Source organism: Canis lupus, chromosome 2, assembly GCF_003254725.2.
Source record: "Canis lupus dingo isolate Sandy chromosome 2, ASM325472v2, whole genome shotgun sequence".
Classification (NCBI taxonomy): Eukaryota; Metazoa; Chordata; class Mammalia; order Carnivora; family Canidae; genus Canis; species Canis lupus.
The window spans coordinates 4,466,700-4,485,081 of record NC_064244.1 but is presented as its reverse complement, the minus strand read 5'-3'; the positions used below and the strand labels follow the sequence as shown (position 1 = coordinate 4,485,081).

The following is an 18,382-nucleotide window of genomic DNA, read 5'->3' as shown; positions in this document are numbered from 1 at the left end:
TTGTCAAAAAATAAAAGAAAGAAAGAAAATGGTCTAAAAGCCTCGATTAAAAGGCAGACTGTCAGAATGGATAAAAATGTAAGAGACAACCATAGGCTGCCTATAAAAAATTCAATTTATATGTAAAGACACACACACACAAATAAATAAAATAAATAAATAAATAAATAAATGTAAAGACACAAATTTGTGAAAAGGACAAAAATAAGGATATACCACACTCACACTTGACAAAAGAAGGCTGAGCTTGAGTAGCAATATTAATGCCAGGCAAAATAGATTTCAAAGCAATATATATTCTCGTGATGTATAAGGTCATTTGTTAATGATGAAAGGGTCGACAAATAAGCATAACAAACCTAAATGCTTATGAATCTATTAATAACATCAAAATACATAAGGCAAAAATCAACAGAACTGCAAAGAGAAACAGGCAAATTTACAATTTTAGTCTGAGATTTTAATAGGCAGAAAATCATCAAGGATATAGAAGACTTGACCACCACCATCTTTCTCAAGTATCCATGGAGCATTTACCAAAAGAGATTATATTCTGGGTCATAAAATAAACCTTAATAAAGGGAGTTAAGTCAAAAGGATTGAAGTCATGAAAGTGTGTTCTGTGACCACAAAGTGATCAAATTAGAAATGAAGAACAAACCTACCTCTGGAAAATACTCAAATACTTGCAAACTGATTAATAATGCACATCTAAATAACCCCTGGGTCTGGGTACCTAGGTGGCTCAATGGATTAAGTGTCTGCCTTTAGCTCAGGTCATGATCTCCGGGTCCTGGGATTGAGCCCCATGTTGGGCTTCCCACTCAGAGGGAAGGACGCTTACCCCTCTGGACCTCCCTTCGCCTATGCGCTCTCTTTCTCTCTCTCTCCTTCTCTTTCAAATACATAAAAATCTTTTAAAAACCCTTGGAATAAAGAAGTAATGAAAAAAGAAATTACAAAGTATCACATATTGAATGAAAATAAAAACATAATATGTTAAAAATTTCTGGAATCCTCCAAGAATAGCACTCATCTCACCATTTATAGCACTGAGGTATATATTAAAAAGAGAAGGAGGCGGGGCAAGATGGCAGAAAAGTAGGGTCCCGAAGTCACCAGTCCCCACCAACTTACCTAGATAACTTTCAAATCATCCTGAAAACCTATGAATTCGGCCTGAGATTTAAAGAGAGAAGAGCTGGAATGCTACAGTCAGAAGAGTTCGCGCTTCTATCAAGGTAGGAAGACGGAAAAACATAAAGAAATAAAAAAGCATCCAAGGGGGAGGAGCCCCCATGAGGAGCCAGGCAAAGGCCACGCAGCTAGTGCCCCCAGGACAGGAAAGCCCAGTCCTGGAGAAGCAGAAACTTTACCAATCTTCCTGGAAGGAAAGGCGCTTGCAGGGAGCTCGGGCAGGATCCCAGAAGGGGTACAGATGCCCTCAGGCTCCCAGGGGCACTAAAAGAGCAACTGCACTCTGGGGGAGATCCCTCCACACACTACGGGCTGAGCTCCCTAAAGGGCTGGACGCCGCGCCCAGTGGGGCCCCGGGAGCAGCTCAGGTGGTGGCCACTGTGCGGCCCCGGGAATGTGATTCCAGCGGTGCAGACCCCAGAGCCCAGGGCACCGGGGACACAGCCCAGGATCCGGCACTCCCCCCGGGGCAGGTAGAGGCCGGGAGGACACAGGGCAGCAAGGACGCTCCTGCTGCCACGCGGCCCCGAGCTGTGCAAATCTACGCCCCCTGCCCCCGGACCACCCAGGCCCCTGCGGACTGGGAGCTGTGGTAGTTACTGTGGGAGCTGACTCAAGAGATGGAGAGCTGGCTGCCGCCACTCTTGTTGTTCCTCCTGCTGTCACCTTGTACCTGGGACTGAACAGGAGCTTCACAGGATAAACAGCTTGCACTGAGCCCTGCACCTGGCAAGGGGCTGGGCAGCTCCCCCAGGTGCACACACCTGAGAATCACCACAGCGGGCCCCTCCCCCAGAAAACCAGCTGGAAGGACAGGGGAAAAAGCATTGACCAAGCAGCACTGGAAAGTCCCAGGGGAAGTCAAGGGATTTACAGTATATAGAATCAGAGGATACCTCCTCTTGCTTTTTGTTTTCTGTTTGTCCTCCCCCTTGCCCCCCTTTCCTCTCTTTTTCTCCTTTTTCCAGTACAACTTCTTTTTGGCCACTCTGCATTGAACAAAATGACTAGAAGGAAAAACTCACCTCAAAAGAAAGAATCAGAAACAGTCCTCTCTCCCACAGAGTTACAAAATCTGGATTACAATTCAATGTCAGAAAGCGAATTCAGAAACACAATTATAAAGCTACTGGTGGCTCTAGAAAAAAGCATAAAGGACTCAAGAGACTTTATGACTGCAGAATTTAGATCTCATCAGGCAGAAATTAAAAATCAATTAAATAAGATGCAATCCAAACTGGAGGTCCTAACAATGAGGGTTAAAGAGGTAGAAGAACCAGTGAGTGACATAGAAGACAAGTTGATGGCAAGGAAGGAAGCTGAGGAAAAAAAGAGAAAAACAATTAAAGGGTCATGAGGAAAGGTTAAGGGAAACAAATGACAGCCTCAGAAGGAAAAATCTAGTTTAACTTAGGGTTAATAGGGGTTCCAGAGGCCACCGAAAGAGACAGAGGACCAGAAAGCATATTTGAACAAATCATAGCTGGGAACCTCTCTAACGTGGGAAGGGAAACAGGCAACCAGATCCAGGAGATAGAGAGATCGCCCCCTGAAATCAATAAAAACCACTCAACACCTCGATAGTTAACAGTGAAACTTGCAAATTCCAAAGATAAAGAAAAGATCCTTAAAGCAGCAAGAGACAAGAGATTCCTAACCTTTATGGAGAGAAGTATTAGGATAACAGCAGACCTCTCCACAGAGACCTAGCAGGCCAGAAAGGGCTGGCAGGATATAGTCAGGGTCCTAAATGAGAAGAACCTGCAGCCAAGAATACTTTATCCAGCAAGGCTCTCATTCACGATAAAAGGAGAGAGAAAGAACTTCCAAGACAGGCAGGAACTGAAAGAATATGTGACCACCAAACCAGTTCTGAAAGAAATATAAAGGGGGACTCTGTAAAAGAAAGAGGAAGTCCAAGGAAACAATCCACAAAAACAGGGACTGAATAGGTATCATGATGGCACTAAATTCATAACTTTCAAGAGTAACTCTGAACATGAATGGGCTTATTGACCCCATCAAAAGGCGCAGGGTTTCAGACTGGATAAAAAGAGCAAGACCCATCTATTTGCTGTCTATAAGAGACTCATTTTAGACCTAAGAACACCTACAGCCTGAAAATAAAAGGTTGGAGAACCCTTTACCATTCAAATGGTCCTCAAAAGAAACCAGGGATACCTATCCTTATATCATCTAAATTAAAGTTTATCCCAAAGACTGTAGTGAGAGATGAAGAGGGACACTATATCATACTTAAAGGATCTCTCCAACAAGAGGACCTAACAATCATGAGTATTTATGCCCCGAATGCGGGAGCTGCCAAGTATAACAGTCAATTAGTAACCAAAATTAAGACATACTTAGCTAATAGTACACTAAAACGGGGAGATTTTAACATGTCGCTTTCTGTAAATGACACATCTTCTAAGCCCAATATCTCCAAAGAAACAAGAGCTTTCAATGATGCACTGCACCAGATGGATTTCACAGATATTTACAGAACTTTACAGACAAATGCAACTGAATACACGTTCTTCTCAAGTGCACAAGGAACTTTATCCAAAATAGACCACATACTGGGTCACAAATCAGGTCTCAACTGATAACAAAAATCTGAGATTGTCCCCAGCATATTTTCAGACCATAATGCTTTGAAACAGGACTAAATCACAAGAAGAATATTAGAAGAAATGGAAACATGTGGAGGTTAACTACCATCCTGGTAAAAGATGAAAGGGTCAACCAGGAAATTCAGGAAGAATTAAAAAGAGTCATGGAAACTAATGAGAATGAAGATACGACTGTTCAAAATCTTGGGATACAGCAATAGCACTCCTGAGGGGGAAATATATCGCAATATAAGCATCCCTCAAAAAACTGGAAAGAACCCATATGTAAAAGCTAATCTTGTATCTAAAGTTGCTGGAGAAAGAACAGCAAATAAAACCTACACCCAGCAGAAAAAGACAATAAAGATTTGAGCAGAACTCAATGAAATAGAGAGTCGAAGAACTGTGAAACAGATCAACAAAACCAGGAGTTGGTTCTTTGAAAGAATAAGATACACGAACCATTAGCCAGCCTTATTTTTTAAAAATTTTTTATTTATTTATGATAGTCACACACACACACACACACACACACACACACACACACACACAGGCAGAGACATAGGCAGAGGGAGAAGCAGGCTCCATGCACCAGGAGCGCGACTTGGGATTCGATCCCGGGTCTCCAGGATCGCGCCCTGGGCCAAAGGCAGGCGCTAAACCACTGCACCACCCAGGGATCCCCATTAGCCAGCCTTATTAAAAACAAGAGAGAAAAGACTCAAATTAGTCACAAATAAAAATGGAGAGATCACCACCAATACCACGGAAATACAAACGATTTTAAACACTTAGTATGAGCAGCTATACACGAATAAATTAGGCAATCTAGAAGAAATGGGACTCATTTCTGGAAAACCACAAACTAGCAAAACTGGAACAAGAAGAAATAGAAAGTCCAAAAAGGCCAAACACCAGGGAGGAAATTGAAGATATCATCAAAAACCTCCCAAGACACAAAAGTCCAGGGCCAGATGGCTTCCCAGGGGAATTCTATCAAACATTTGTAGAAGAAACAATACCTAGTCTACTAAAGCTGCTCCAAAAGATAGAAAGAGATGGAGTACTTCCAAACTCATTCTATGAGGCCAGCATCCCCTTAATTCCAAAACCCAAGACCCCACCAAAAAGGAGAGGTAGAGAGAATAAGCCTGATGAACACAGATGCAAAAATGCTCAACAAGATAGTAGCCAATAGGATCCAAAAATACATTAGGAAGATTATTCACCATAACCCAGTAGGATTTATCCCCGGGATGCAAGGCTGGTTCACCACTCGTAAAGCAATCAATGTGATTGATCATATCAAGAAGAGAAAAAACAAGAACCATACGACCCTCTCAATAGAGGCAGAGAACGCATTTGACAAACTACAGCATCCATTCCTGATCAAACCTCTTCAGGGTGTAGGGATAGAGGGAACATTCCTCAGCATCTTAAAAGCCATCTATGAAAAGCCCACAGCAAATATTATTCTCAATGGGGAAGCACTGGGAGCCTTACCCCTAAGATCAGGAACAAGACACGGATGTCCACTCTCACCACTGCTATTCAACAGAGTACTAGAAGTCCTAGCCTCAGCAATCAGAAAACAAAAAGAAATAAAATGCATTCACACTGGCAAAGAAGTCAAATGCTCCCTCTTTGTGGTTGACATGATACTGTACATAGAAAACCCAAAAGACTCCACCCCAAGACTGCTAGAACTCATACAGCAATTCAGCAGTGTGGCAGGATACCAAATCAATGTCCAGAAATCAGGGGCATTTCTATACACTAACAATGAGACTGAAGAAAGAAATTAAGGGGTCAATCCAATTGACAACTGCACCCAAAACCATGAGATGCCTAGGAATAAACCTAACCAAAGAGGTAAAGGATCTCTACCCTCAAAAGTATAGAACACTTCTGAAGGAAATTGAGGAAGACACAAAGAGATGGAAAAATATGCCATGCTCATGGATTGGAAGAATGAATATTGGGAAAATGTCAATGGTACCCAGGGAAATTTATACATTTAATGCAATCCCTATCAAAATACCATGGACTTTCTTCAGAGAGTTGAAACAAATCATCGGAAGAGTTGTATGGAATCAGAAAAGACACCGAATAGCCAGGGGAATATTAAAAAAGAAAACCAGAGCTGGGGGCATCAAAGTGCCAGATTTCAGGGTGTACCACAAAGCTGTGATCATCAAGACAGTGTGGTACTGGCACAAAAACAGACACCTAGGAAAATGAAAAAGAATAGAGAATCCAGAAATGGGCCCTCGACTCTATGGTCAAGTTATATTCGACAAAGCAGGAAAGACTATCCACTGGAAAAAAGACAGTCTCTTCAATAAATGGTGCTGGGAAAACTGGACAGTCACGTGCATAACAATGAAACTAGACCATTCTCTTAAACTATACACAAAGAAAAACTCAAAATGGATGAAAGATCTAAATGTGAGACAGGAATCCATCAGAATCCTAGAGGAGAACACAGGCAACACCCTTTTTGAACTTGGCCACAGCAACTTCTTGCAAGATACATCCATGAAGGCAAGAGAAACCAAAGCAAAAATGAACAGCAAAATAAACAGTCAACAAAACTAAAAGACAGCCTCCAGAATGGAGAAGATATTGGCAAATGACCTATCAGATAAAGGGCTAGTATCCAAGATCTATAAAGAACTTAGTAAATTCAACAGCAAAGAAACAAACAATCCAATCATGAAATGGGCAAAAGACATCAACAGAATTTTCACAGAGGAAGACATAGACACGGCCAACAAGCACATGAGGAAATGCTCCGAATCAGGGGCCATCAGGGAAAAAGAAACAACAACCACAATGAGATACCACCTCACACCAGTAAGAATGGGGAAAATTAACAAGACAGGAAACAACAAATGTTGGAGAGGATGCGGAGAAAAGGGAACCCTCTTACACTGTTGGTGGGAATGTGAACTGGTGCAGCCACTCTGGAGAACTGTGTGAAGATTCCTCTAAGACTTAAAAATAGATCTACCCTATGACCCAGCAGCTGCACTGCTGGGGATTTACCCAAAGATCCAGATGCAGTGAAATGCCGGGACACCTGTACCCCAATGTTTATAGCAGCAATGTATAGTAGCCAAACTGTGGAAAGAGCCTTGGTGTCTTTCGAAAGATGAAAGGATAAAGAAGATGTGGTCTATGTATATGATGGATTATTACTCAGCCACTAGAAATGACAAATACCTACCATTTACTTCGACATGGATGGAACTGCAGGGTATTATGCTGAGTGAAGTAAGTCAATCGGAGAAGGACAAACATTATATGGTCTTATTCATTTGGGGAATATAAAAAATAGTGAAAGGGAATAAAGTGGAAAGGAGAGAAAATGAGTGAAAATATCAGGGACGGTGACAGAACATGAGAGACTCCTAATTCTCGGAAACAAACACGGCATGGTGGAAAGGGAGGTGGGCGAGGGGTTGGGGTGACTGGGTGATGGGCACTGAGGGGGGGCACTTGATGGGATGAGCACTGGGTGTTATGCTATCTGTTGGCAAATTGAACTCCAATTTAAAAAATAATAAGATATCAAAAACAAAAACAAAGATTTATCAACACTTGACAAATAAGAAATAAACCTAACTTTTTAAATGACAAAAATTTTGACAGCTCAATGAAGATATACAGATGTTAAATAAGCTCAACATTATCAGTTATTAGGGAAATGTATATTACAACCATAAATGTATATATTTATACACATATATATGTATTTATGTGTGTGTGTGTGTGTATACATATATACACCATACCCATCCATGGCTACGATTAAAAAACTGATCATACTAAGTACTGATAAATATAGATGGAGGAGTTAGAAACCCTCACACACTGCTGGTGGGTTTAGAAAATAGTACAATGACTTTAGAAAACAATTTGGCAGTTTCATAATAAGGCAATATGAAGAGACAGGAGACTAAGAGTGATGGATATGTTAACTGTCTAAATTACAGTTATGGTTTCACATGTGTATATATATGACAAAACTATCAAATTATATACTTCATACACGTGCAGTTTACCTAACTAGGGCTGTTGGAGAAAGAAAGCCTCTATTATATGAAAAACCATCTAAGACAGTGGCTGAGACATGGATGGAAAGATGGATATGAAACCATACAAGATGAAGCTAGTGGCCTATGGTCTTTCACCTCATAGCATTAAGTAGTAATAGCTAAGCTTTAAGCAAGGGGGTAACGTGATGAAATGTAAATTTTTAAAAATGTATAGTAATTACGGTTGCAGTGTACACCAAGATCCTGAGAGGTGGAATGGCAGGGAAAACAGTCCTGAGGTTAGCTCAGTAATCTAGGAGAAAAATAATGGTAACCTGACCTTGGGTGAAGACACAGAAGAGAAGCAGAGTTCACAAACACATCAAGTGTGCCATTCCCACGTGGACAACCATAATGGAAATTATAGTTCTTTTTTTTTTTAATTTTTATTTATTTATGATAGTCACACACAGAGAGAGAGAGAGAGAGGCAGAGACATAGGCAGAAGGAGAAGCAGGCTCCATGCACCGGGAGCCTGACGTGGGATTCGATCCGGGTCTCCAGGATCGCGCCCTGGGCCAAAGGCAGGCGCCAAACCGCTGCGCCACCCAGGGATCCCTGGAAATTATAGTTCTTTGGCTGAGAGTATTCAATAGTTCTCTATTTTAATATAAAACATACTTCTGAGATGAGTAGCTCTATAACTCCTCAGTGTTGTGTGGCGCAGCGCTAGACGAGATGTGCACATATTACTACAACCATATATACAGAAAAAGGCTTTATATTTATACGACGGCCCTACCTTTACAATCCATGCCAAGTTCAATGAGCAACAGGGAACTCTTATAATCAGAGTATTGCAACTTGCAATCCTCTGAAGCTGTTTCAGATGACTGAGTTAAGTCATCAAGATGCTCGTCATCAAGATGCTCCGCAGAATTCACTTGCTTTTTGACCTACAAATAAATAATACTATTTCAAAATGTCATCCAAATATTTATAAAATATACTAAGTGTAGAAAGATGATAAATATCCATCTTTTTATAAAAGCAAAAACATAGGTACTTTTTAAAAGAACTGATTTTTATCAAAAAGACCTTTATCAATAATTGGTGTTTCTGAATAATTTTTTCACAGCAGATGTCTATACAACAAAGGAAAATTTTCATTTTTTCACTATGCGTTTCATAAAGTAATTTTTTTTACCACGGAATAATGTTTCTGATAAATATGAAATATCAAAATAATATAATAAAAATATATCATGAATGAAATAGAATTATAATATAATAAAAATATATCATAAATGAAATAGAATTATATATTTTGTTTGTTTGTCTACCTTGTTCTTTTCCTTAGATGTTTTCTTTGCAGGTCTAAAAAGAGGAAGGATTCTTTTCAGGAAAATATTAAATACTTAAAATACAAAGAATATTTAAAGCATATCTAAGCAATATTAATAGCAATATTAACAAAGTATTAAATTTAGATCAAAATTGCAAAAGTAAAGGAAAATCATAATGTTACTTACATTATTTGATAGGGGTAAATATACCACATTTTTTGTTGTCATTTTCAATAAAAACAAGTTTTCACTAAATCAATTTGGAAAGTGCAAACTGTTTTTTTAATGACATAAGCCCTTTTTAAATAATCGTGATATTAGTGTTTTGAAGTTTTACTGTGCAACTACTATGCATTATTTGGGACAGTTTACATATCCTAAAGGGGTTTTAGGCCTTACACAAACCGTATGAAGTAGGCAATTATACTGGGTATCTTTTCACAGGAAGCAAATGAGGCACAGAAATTCTAAGGAACTTCCCCAAGCCCATACACCTGGTAGGAGCAGACCACCCAGAACTCAAGTCCAGGAAATGTCCCTTCCAAACATGTGTTTTAAAATATGTGGTAAAAGTAAGTTAAGTATTTCTAAGTAATGTGATACCAATTGAATCTATAGTATTATTCCATTTCTAGCTATAATTATTCTAGAAATAATTTCTGAATCTTACATACATTTTTAATTTTTTATTTTTTTAAAAGATTTTATTTATTTATTCCTTCACTAGAGAGACACACAGAGAGAGACAGGCAGAGACATACAGAGGGAGAAACAGGCTCCCCCACAAGGAGCCTGGTGTCGGACCCCAGGATCACGCCCTGAGCCCAAGGCAAGACACTCAACTGCTGTGCGACCCCGGCATCCCACACACATTTTTTAATTAAAACACTTCATACCTAGGCAGTATTGAAAATCTACTTTCAATAAACTAAAGATTTAATTCGTCTAAAGAAGTTCATTAATGGGCATTCCTTTACTCATTCAAATGTTCATTCATGGATTCAACAATTACTCATGAAGCACACAATATGTGTCAATGACGCTGCTGGTACAGTAACTGTGGCTCTTGTAATTTAGAACTTTATAATCCAAAAGTAATAATCTATGATAGATGAATAGTTTTTCAATTGTAAATAAACATATTGTAAATAAACAAAACCATTCCCCTTTCCCCAGAACCTAAACAAATATTAACTTAATATAATCAGATACTCCAAAGCCCCTCACAAAATCATAGCTATTCATGATACTGTCAAAGGTACTGAATACCTTAAAACCTATCAAGAAATGATTAGTTCTATTCAGAATCGCCTATGTGTCTGTATATTTACTATTTTATATATATATATATTTTTTTTCAATCGATGAAGGAAAGTATCTGAATATTCAATTATATGAGAATACTGCACGGTGGAACTGATTCTAAATAAACAACCTCTTACCACAAAACTCATATCCTAATCTGGGGGTCCTGGGATCGAGTTCTGCTTTGGGCTCTCCACAGGGAACCTGCTTCGCCCTCTGCCTATGTCTCTGCCTCTCTCTCTCTGTCTCTCACAAATAAATACATGAAATCTTAAAAAAAAAAAGTCACTCCTCCTCATCCTAACCTTTCAAGTGGTGTTTTTGATATACTTGAGTATTTCTTCCCTCAGCCTGTACGACACTATATTACAGTGTTTTACTTATATAATAATCATAGTTAACGTTCCTTCAGAGGGAAATAAAGAATTTATGGGATTTTACCTTCTTTCATCCTGATCCATTTTACTTAGACTGTTGTCATTACTCACTCGTAGTAGACTACCAGTTAGGGAATCGGCCTCCTCAAAGCCTGGTGTAATCACAGATGCTTTTGATGCCCACTTTACATTTTTATCTTTCTTTATTTCCATGATAGACAAACCAGGATCATTACTTAAAACAAAAATCCAGTTAAAATATCCATTAGAAAGCCAATATTTTCTAATAATTTTACTGGTAAGGAATAAAAAAAATTTTTGTAAACATCTGTTACCCATCTGAATTCATTTATTAATTCATAGAACAGTTATGAAGTGCAACCATATGCAAGGAAATACACATATACAATTATGATACAATGTCATTTGTGGGGACAAAACTGCCTGTGTAGGACCTGTGGAATCAAGTGCCATTCACCAAGGCACGGGGGAAAAGTCTCATCTGCCCATGCATCGGGTAACAGGCATACGCACTACACACCCAGCTGTGGATCCGGCAAAAGCCCATAAATTGGCGCCACCCTCACCCTCACAGCCACCATCTGGGAGCCCCTGGAAAACACTTAGATAATCACCCATGGGGGTAGAGAGTCTTCGTGGAAAACCAGCTTTCCTGTAGAGAAGTTCTAGCACATCACCAGAGCAAAACAATCAGGTTTGGACACATGGGAGCGGTAGTCATTAAAGACTGGAGGAGGTGACTGCTACTTCAAAGGCAAAGACAGCAATGCAAAAGGATATGACAAAATCAAGGAAATATGACACCAACAAAGGATTACAATAATCTTCCTGTAATCAATCTCAGACACGTGGAGATCTGTAATTTATCCAAGAAAGATTTCAAAATCTCAGTCTTAAGGAAATTCAAGGAGCTACCAGAAAACACAAAAAGCCAATTCAGGGGTGCCTGGGTGGGTCAGGCAATTAAGTGTCTGACGCTTGATTTCATCTCAGGCTATGATCTCAGGGTCATGAGATTGAGCCCTGCATCAGGCTTACACTCAGCACAGTGTCCCTCTCCCTCTGCTATTCCCCCCTAGCTCACACACTTTCTCTCGCTAAAATAAATGAATAAAATCTTTAAAAAACAGTTAATTCAATAAAATGAGGAATACACTACATAAACAAAATGAGAAGTTTAATGAATAGCTGGAAGGGCTTAGTCAGTTTAAGTGTCTGACTTGGTTTTGGCTCAGGTCATGATCTCAAGGTCGTGGAATCACCCCCAGGTCTGCTTGAGATCCTCTCTCCATCTCTTTCTCTCTCTCCCCACTTGCTCTTTCTTTCTTTCTTTCTTTCTTTCTTTCTTTCTTCTCTCTCTCTCTCTCTCTCTCTCAAATAAATACATTTTTAAAAATAATTTTAAAGGGACAAAGAAAAAGAAAATGTTTTGGTAACTTGTGCATACTTTTAGCCTAGTATCTAATCCTAATACAAAAAGCTAGATTTACCAACAGAAAATTATATATATTTTTTCATGGACTAAATGCATGCAAGAAAATATTATGAGCATATAGCTATGTAAATTTACAAAAAGACTGAATTTTCCCATAGGAGATTATCGGTTGAATAACTTTAGGGCACTGAAAACAAAAACAAAACCAGCAATTACTGTTTTAAAACTGCCATACAGATAACTCTTCTAGTTAAATTAAACATCCAAAAAAGATGGATCTTCCTGAAAGCAATTATTAAACAATTCTTCTCGACCCAAATTTCAGAAGTAAATCTGTAATTATGGATACGAAATAGCTTTCATTTTGAAAACAGTTAATAGAAGCAACTTTTAAATAGAAAACAACTGGTTAAAGACACCTCAAAGTTATGTTGGCGGGGGAATGCTAACATGCAGCCATGGTAACGAGAACCCATCAGAACCAGTTTTAAATGTTTGTAATGATCAATGCCATCTGTCCTCACTCACTAGCCAACCAATGTCAGCTTCTCCCTCATGAAGTATAGCCAATGTGGGACAAAATCACTCCAATACGCATGCCTTGAATGCCAACCAATCAACAACAGTCTTACCCAAATTACCATGGTGGCTTCAGATGATGACAAACCACTTAATTCTCTGAAAGTCTCCCAAGTCTTAAACTCCACTTTTCCTGAAACTGTATATAGAAAGCGAAGACTACTCTGTCAGAAAAGACTGTAAGTGGCCAGCATAGCTCCCTCTTATTAGTCAGCAGTAAATTCCGACTTCACCTTTATATTTCAGATATTGAGGGCTCATATCCTCTGGCAAAAATGTTTAAAGTCCTATAATAATTTACCACCATATTTCATTTTCCTTAATGAAACATAAATGAAGTTTGCTCTTCCTTTGTTCCATTCTACTATAATTAAAACTAACATAAATACCAGTAAAAGAATAAGTAGCAAGTAACCACAAGATTAGGCCCAAATAATCCACAAAATGCAGATAACGGACAGGTTAAATTGTCAGAATGGACCCATGCCAACCGTTCTTTCTGTTTAAGTGAGAATTGGTATTATGTTAAAAACAATACACACGGTTTAGTTAAACTCCATTCACTCAACAAACATTTATTGAATAGCACTATATATGCTAGAATGTTCTCTAAGCACTGAGGACACGGCCATAAACAGAAAAAACCCTACTCACGAGGATAGTAAACATAGTAACAATAAACTACACAGTATGAGAGGAGAAAAACTAAAGCAGAGAAATCAAATTTCAATGTGTTGTAGCAAAAGGGGTGGTCGAAATACTAGTCAGGATAAACCAAGAAGGGCCTTGCTGAGAAAGTGACCTTGAAGCAAAAACCAGGGAGAAAAAGAGGGAGCAAGGAGTAAGCCATGAGGATACCTGAGAGAAAAGCACTCCACAGAGAGTTTATAACAAGTACAGAGGTATGCCTGAAGTGTTTATAATGAGGGTGGGGGGTAAGAATAGTGAGAAATTCAAGTGTGGCTGAACAGAAGGAAAGGGATAGAAAGTAGTTCAAATCAGAGAGACAGAGGGAGGAAAGGATAGGGAGGGACCCGAGATGAACAAGTCACATAAGGCCTTGTAGCTATTAGAAAGAACTTGAGTGAATGGGAGGCCATTAGGTTTTGAGCAGAGGAGGACATAATCTGACTTATGTTTTAATAGATCCACTGTGTTTAGAATTAATGGAAAGTGAATTTTCGAAGATTATATAATATGAAGTCACTATTGAAAAATTTGATGTGGTGCATGTTGAAATATATGCTCTTTAAAATGGAAGAATAAGGGGCGCCTGGTTGGCTCAGTCGGTAAAGCGTCTGCCTTCGGCTCAGATCATGACCCTGGAGTCCCGGGATCAGCCCCACTTCAGGCTCCCCGCTTCTCCCTCTGCCTCTGCCGCTCCCTGCACTCACACACTCTCTCTCTCAAATAAATAATCTTAAAAACATTTTTAAAGGAAAAATAATAGCCTGTATGCAAAGTGCCTGAAAAAGAAGATTCACTGCATTAACAACCTCTTGGTTTATAGCATAGGGATCAAATGTTTATACAGAATATGGGACAAGTTGCCACGTGAAATCTCTTCGTAATAATATTCAGATCAATTTGAGAGTCCAACATTTGAGCACTCGTGCATTGGGAACCAAAACCAAAAACCTAATAATTAGCAGTTTTGTTGGTAATAAGGTAGAGTGCCAGTGTAGCAGGTAACTTCCCTTTGCAACTCAGCAGATATTAAAAGTATTCTAAAGTTATTGTAAGACATCAAACCAAACACTTTAAATATACTTTGGGGGATCCCTGGGTGGCTCAGCAGTTTAGCGCCTGCCTCCAGTCCAGGGTGTGATCCTGGAGTCCAGGATCGAGTCCCACATCAGGCTCCCTGCATGGAGCCTGCTTCTCCCTCTGCCTGTGTCTCTGCCTGCCTCTCTCTCTCTCTCTCTCTCTCTCTCTCTCTGTCTCTCATGAATAAATAAAAATAAAAATTAAAAATTTTAAATTTGTTAAACAATCAAAACCCTGCAGACCTAAATTCATTTTCTCAGATAGTTACATGCTGCATTATTTTATAGGTGTGAAAACTTACTTCCTTATGGATGGAGAGTTAGACTCCCTCCAAGTTTTTGATAGATCATCTTAACATATATATGTAACATGTTTATGTAAGTATTCTTAATATATCTGTCATATTTTATAAATATAATAATATATAATAAATGTTCTTAGAATATGTGTGTCTAAGTGTTGACACAAGTCATGTTTTCCTATAGGATCTACTCCTGGCAATGAAGCCGTTGGGATATAGGGACAGCATATATGAAATTTGAAATGCACTGCTACATCACTCTTCAGAAAGGATTTGTCAATTTTCTTCCTCTCTCTCGCTTTTAAAGATTTTTATTTATTTATTCAGGAGAGACACAGAGTGAGGCAGAGACATGGGCAGATGGAGAAGCAGGCTCCTCATGGGAAGCCTGATGCAGGACTCGATCCCACGACCCCGAGATCACAACCTGAGCCAAAGGCAGACGTTCAACCACTTAGCCACTCAGGTGCAACGGATCTGACAATTTTCACCTAACAACAGTGTATGAGAATGACTTTTTCCTTACATTTGCTAACCTAGGTTATTTTTTTTTTAGTTAAATATTTATCACTATGCCTGCAAAACAATTTGATACCTTACTGGTCTTTGCCTCTTTCTGTTTAGCACCCTGGGTGGAATATCTCTACTAAAAATATAAAATGTGTTAAACATGAACATTAGCTCCAAACAGAATTTGTTTTATAGAAAAATAATAATTATCTACTGTTTAAATATTGCTATAGGCTTACCTATCAGAATCTTCATTCTGCGTAGTAGGAAACAGGTGGTTATCAGTTTTTCCAGTCTTTCTTTGTTGAATTAGTCCAGCAGCAGGAGCAGCAGCAGCAGCAGCAGCAGCAACAGCAAGAGCAGTACCAAGAGCAGGAGCAGCAGCAGCAGCAGCAGCAGCATCATATATGTTTTCTGCTCCTTCCATTTTATTACTCGTGTGCTGCTTCCTTTCTTTTCCAGTCTTGAATGGAAATTTGATAGTTACAACTTCATTCATTAAAAAGAACTTTTTTCATTAATTGTATCATTTGACTCTTTAATGTAATTTTAATCAATAAAACTATCTTGCACTGAACTTTATCATTACGTGTAATTGTAATTTTTGGAAATTCTGCTTCATTTCTGTTGGAATAGAACAACATAATTTTCCAGAATTCCAAAAAGGGCTTTCTTAATTTTGTGTTCATATCTACACTTTGTTACCTAACATTCCCAACTTCACCCCATCTGACCAGCAGATACAAAGAAATAAAAAGACACAAAAATCTGTCCTCTTCCGTCTTTACCATCTGGATTTTGCTTACACTGACAGATTCAAAGGATGTGACATTGTGATGCTCCAGGAACAAAGAGGAAGCTTTCCATTTCTGCACTGAGCTATTCTTTCCCCAACTGCCTTTTATAATTCTTTTTTCATTTGGATCCCAGAGCTATCAAAAAAGTCACAGTGTTCATTAAAATATGTGAACCAAAGTTCACCACAACATAAAAGGAGCAAAACTGATATTAGTGTCGAATTTTGAGAAATGAGTAATGCTCCCCAAATTTCACATTCCATAACCATAAAATTTTATAGCTAGAGGGTATAAAAATAATTATCAACTTTAATCCCATTTTCTATTGATAATGGGAATAAAACCAAAAAAGATTACATGATTTGTCCAAAGTTCCTAAAGTGGCATTACCTAGCATCAAAGAGATGATACAATTCCTTGATGCTGAATCAAATAAATGACCCAACAAGTTTATTAATCAGCTATGCTAAAAGTGTGACTTTGGCACAGTAATTTAATACCTTAATTGGGGATGAGGCGCTTAGCTAATTTTTATTTTAAAGGAGGATATCTCTAGATTTTATTTTTCACCTCAAACATCAGTTTTCTCCCTTAGAGTCAAATACTGAAGGTTTGCTGAAAATCTATGCTACCTACATGATAAAAGTCGTATGTGTCAAAATATATCATACTTTATTAAACAAAATGTAAAGGTTTGATTCAACAAAAACACCTGAGAATGATGATTAAACAAACACATATATGTGTATACACACACACACACACACACACACGTGGACACCTGGGTGGCTCAGTCAGTTAAACATCTGCCTTTGGCTCAGGTCATGATCCCCGGGATCTAGGATCAAGACCCGTGCATCAGGCTTCCTGCTCCGCCAGGAGCGTGCTTCTCCCTTTCCCTCCTACACCTGCTCCCATTTGTGTTCTCTCTCTCGGTGTCAAATAAAATCTAAAAAAAAAAAAAAAAAAAATTTTTTTTTTTTTTTAATGTAGAGGAGATGCCTGAGTGGCACAGTTAGTTGGGCCTCCAGCTCTTGATTGCAGTTCAGGTCATGATCTCCTGGTCATGGGATTGAGCTCCGCTTCAGGCTCCACGCTCACTGGGGAGTTTGCTTCTCTCCCTTTCTCTCTCCCTCTACCCCCTTCACCCTGCTCACACACTCAAATAAATAAGTAAATAAATAAGTAAGTAAGTAAATAAATAAATCCTAAAAGAAAAAAAGGAGTCTGTTTTTAAAAACATGGGAGAAAAAAACTGGTGATAATGCAAATATTTGTTCTTAAAAATATCTCAAAAAGTGGTCGTGTTGGAATTTGAAGTTCCAAGAGTTTGAGGAAAGCAGAGAAGACTATACATACTGAAGCAATAAACAGAAGCAATAAATAGATTGGTTTAGATGAAATATTTGTTTATATCCCTTCCCTTAGCTATTGCTTCTTTTCCATGGTATGTATTCATTTATTTTAAAGATTTTATTTATTTATTCATCAGGGACACACACACAGAGAAGCAGAGACACAGGCAGAGGGGGAAGCAGGCTCCATGCAGGGAACCCTGATGTGGGACTCAATCCCAGATCCCGGGATCATACCCTGAGCCAAAGGCAGACACTCAACAGGTGAGCCACCCACCCAGGCATCCCAACTTCTTTTCCATTTTATTGTTTATAGAAGTGCAACTTATATTTAAGCCAATAGATAAAAATCCTAGATATTATGATATATTTTTTAAAGATCTATGTATTTTAGAGAACAAGACTGATAGCATGAGAGAGGCACAGCGGGAGAGAGAAACTCAAGCAGACTCCATGCTGAGCACAGAGCCTGACGTGGGGCTCCTCTTCACAACCCTGACATCACAACCCAAGCCAAAAACAAGACTAGGACTCTCAACTGACCGTGCCCCCCAGGCACCCCAAGATAATCGCATTTTTAAAGCAATTTTCTCTACGGTTACTCTGGTTCATGAGGTCACAGGGTCATAGCGAAAAGAGCTTCCCAGTTCACACGCCACTTGGGAAACTGAAAGAAACTTAAGGAACACAAATCTTATGTTTTCCTGCATTCCTATCATTTAGATAGCAGAAATAATATT

The 18,382-nt window shown here is 38.8% G+C and overlaps 1 protein-coding gene across 22 annotated transcripts in view; it reads right to left on the bottom strand.

Annotated features, from left to right (window-relative positions):
* Positions 1-18,382, bottom strand: part of LOC112664800 (ankyrin repeat domain-containing protein 26-like) — a 113,469-nt gene that overhangs the window by 20,607 nt on the left and 74,480 nt on the right. For 21 of the 22 annotated variants that reach the window (XR_007403664.1, XR_007403663.1, XM_049096731.1 and 18 more), the window contains 4 exons: positions 15,730-15,953; positions 10,942-11,112; positions 9,193-9,226; positions 8,652-8,805 (listed from right to left, as the gene is read on the bottom strand). Coding sequence is in view for 20 of the 22 variants with exons in the window: in XM_049096731.1 (XP_048952688.1) it covers positions 8,652-8,805; positions 9,193-9,226; positions 10,942-11,112; positions 15,730-15,953 (583 nt within the window). In the remaining 2 variants the exon portion in view is untranslated. The remainder of the gene's footprint in view (positions 1-8,651; positions 8,806-9,192; positions 9,227-10,941; positions 11,113-15,729; positions 15,954-18,382) is intronic. The other variant, XM_049096699.1, reaches the window with a different exon arrangement.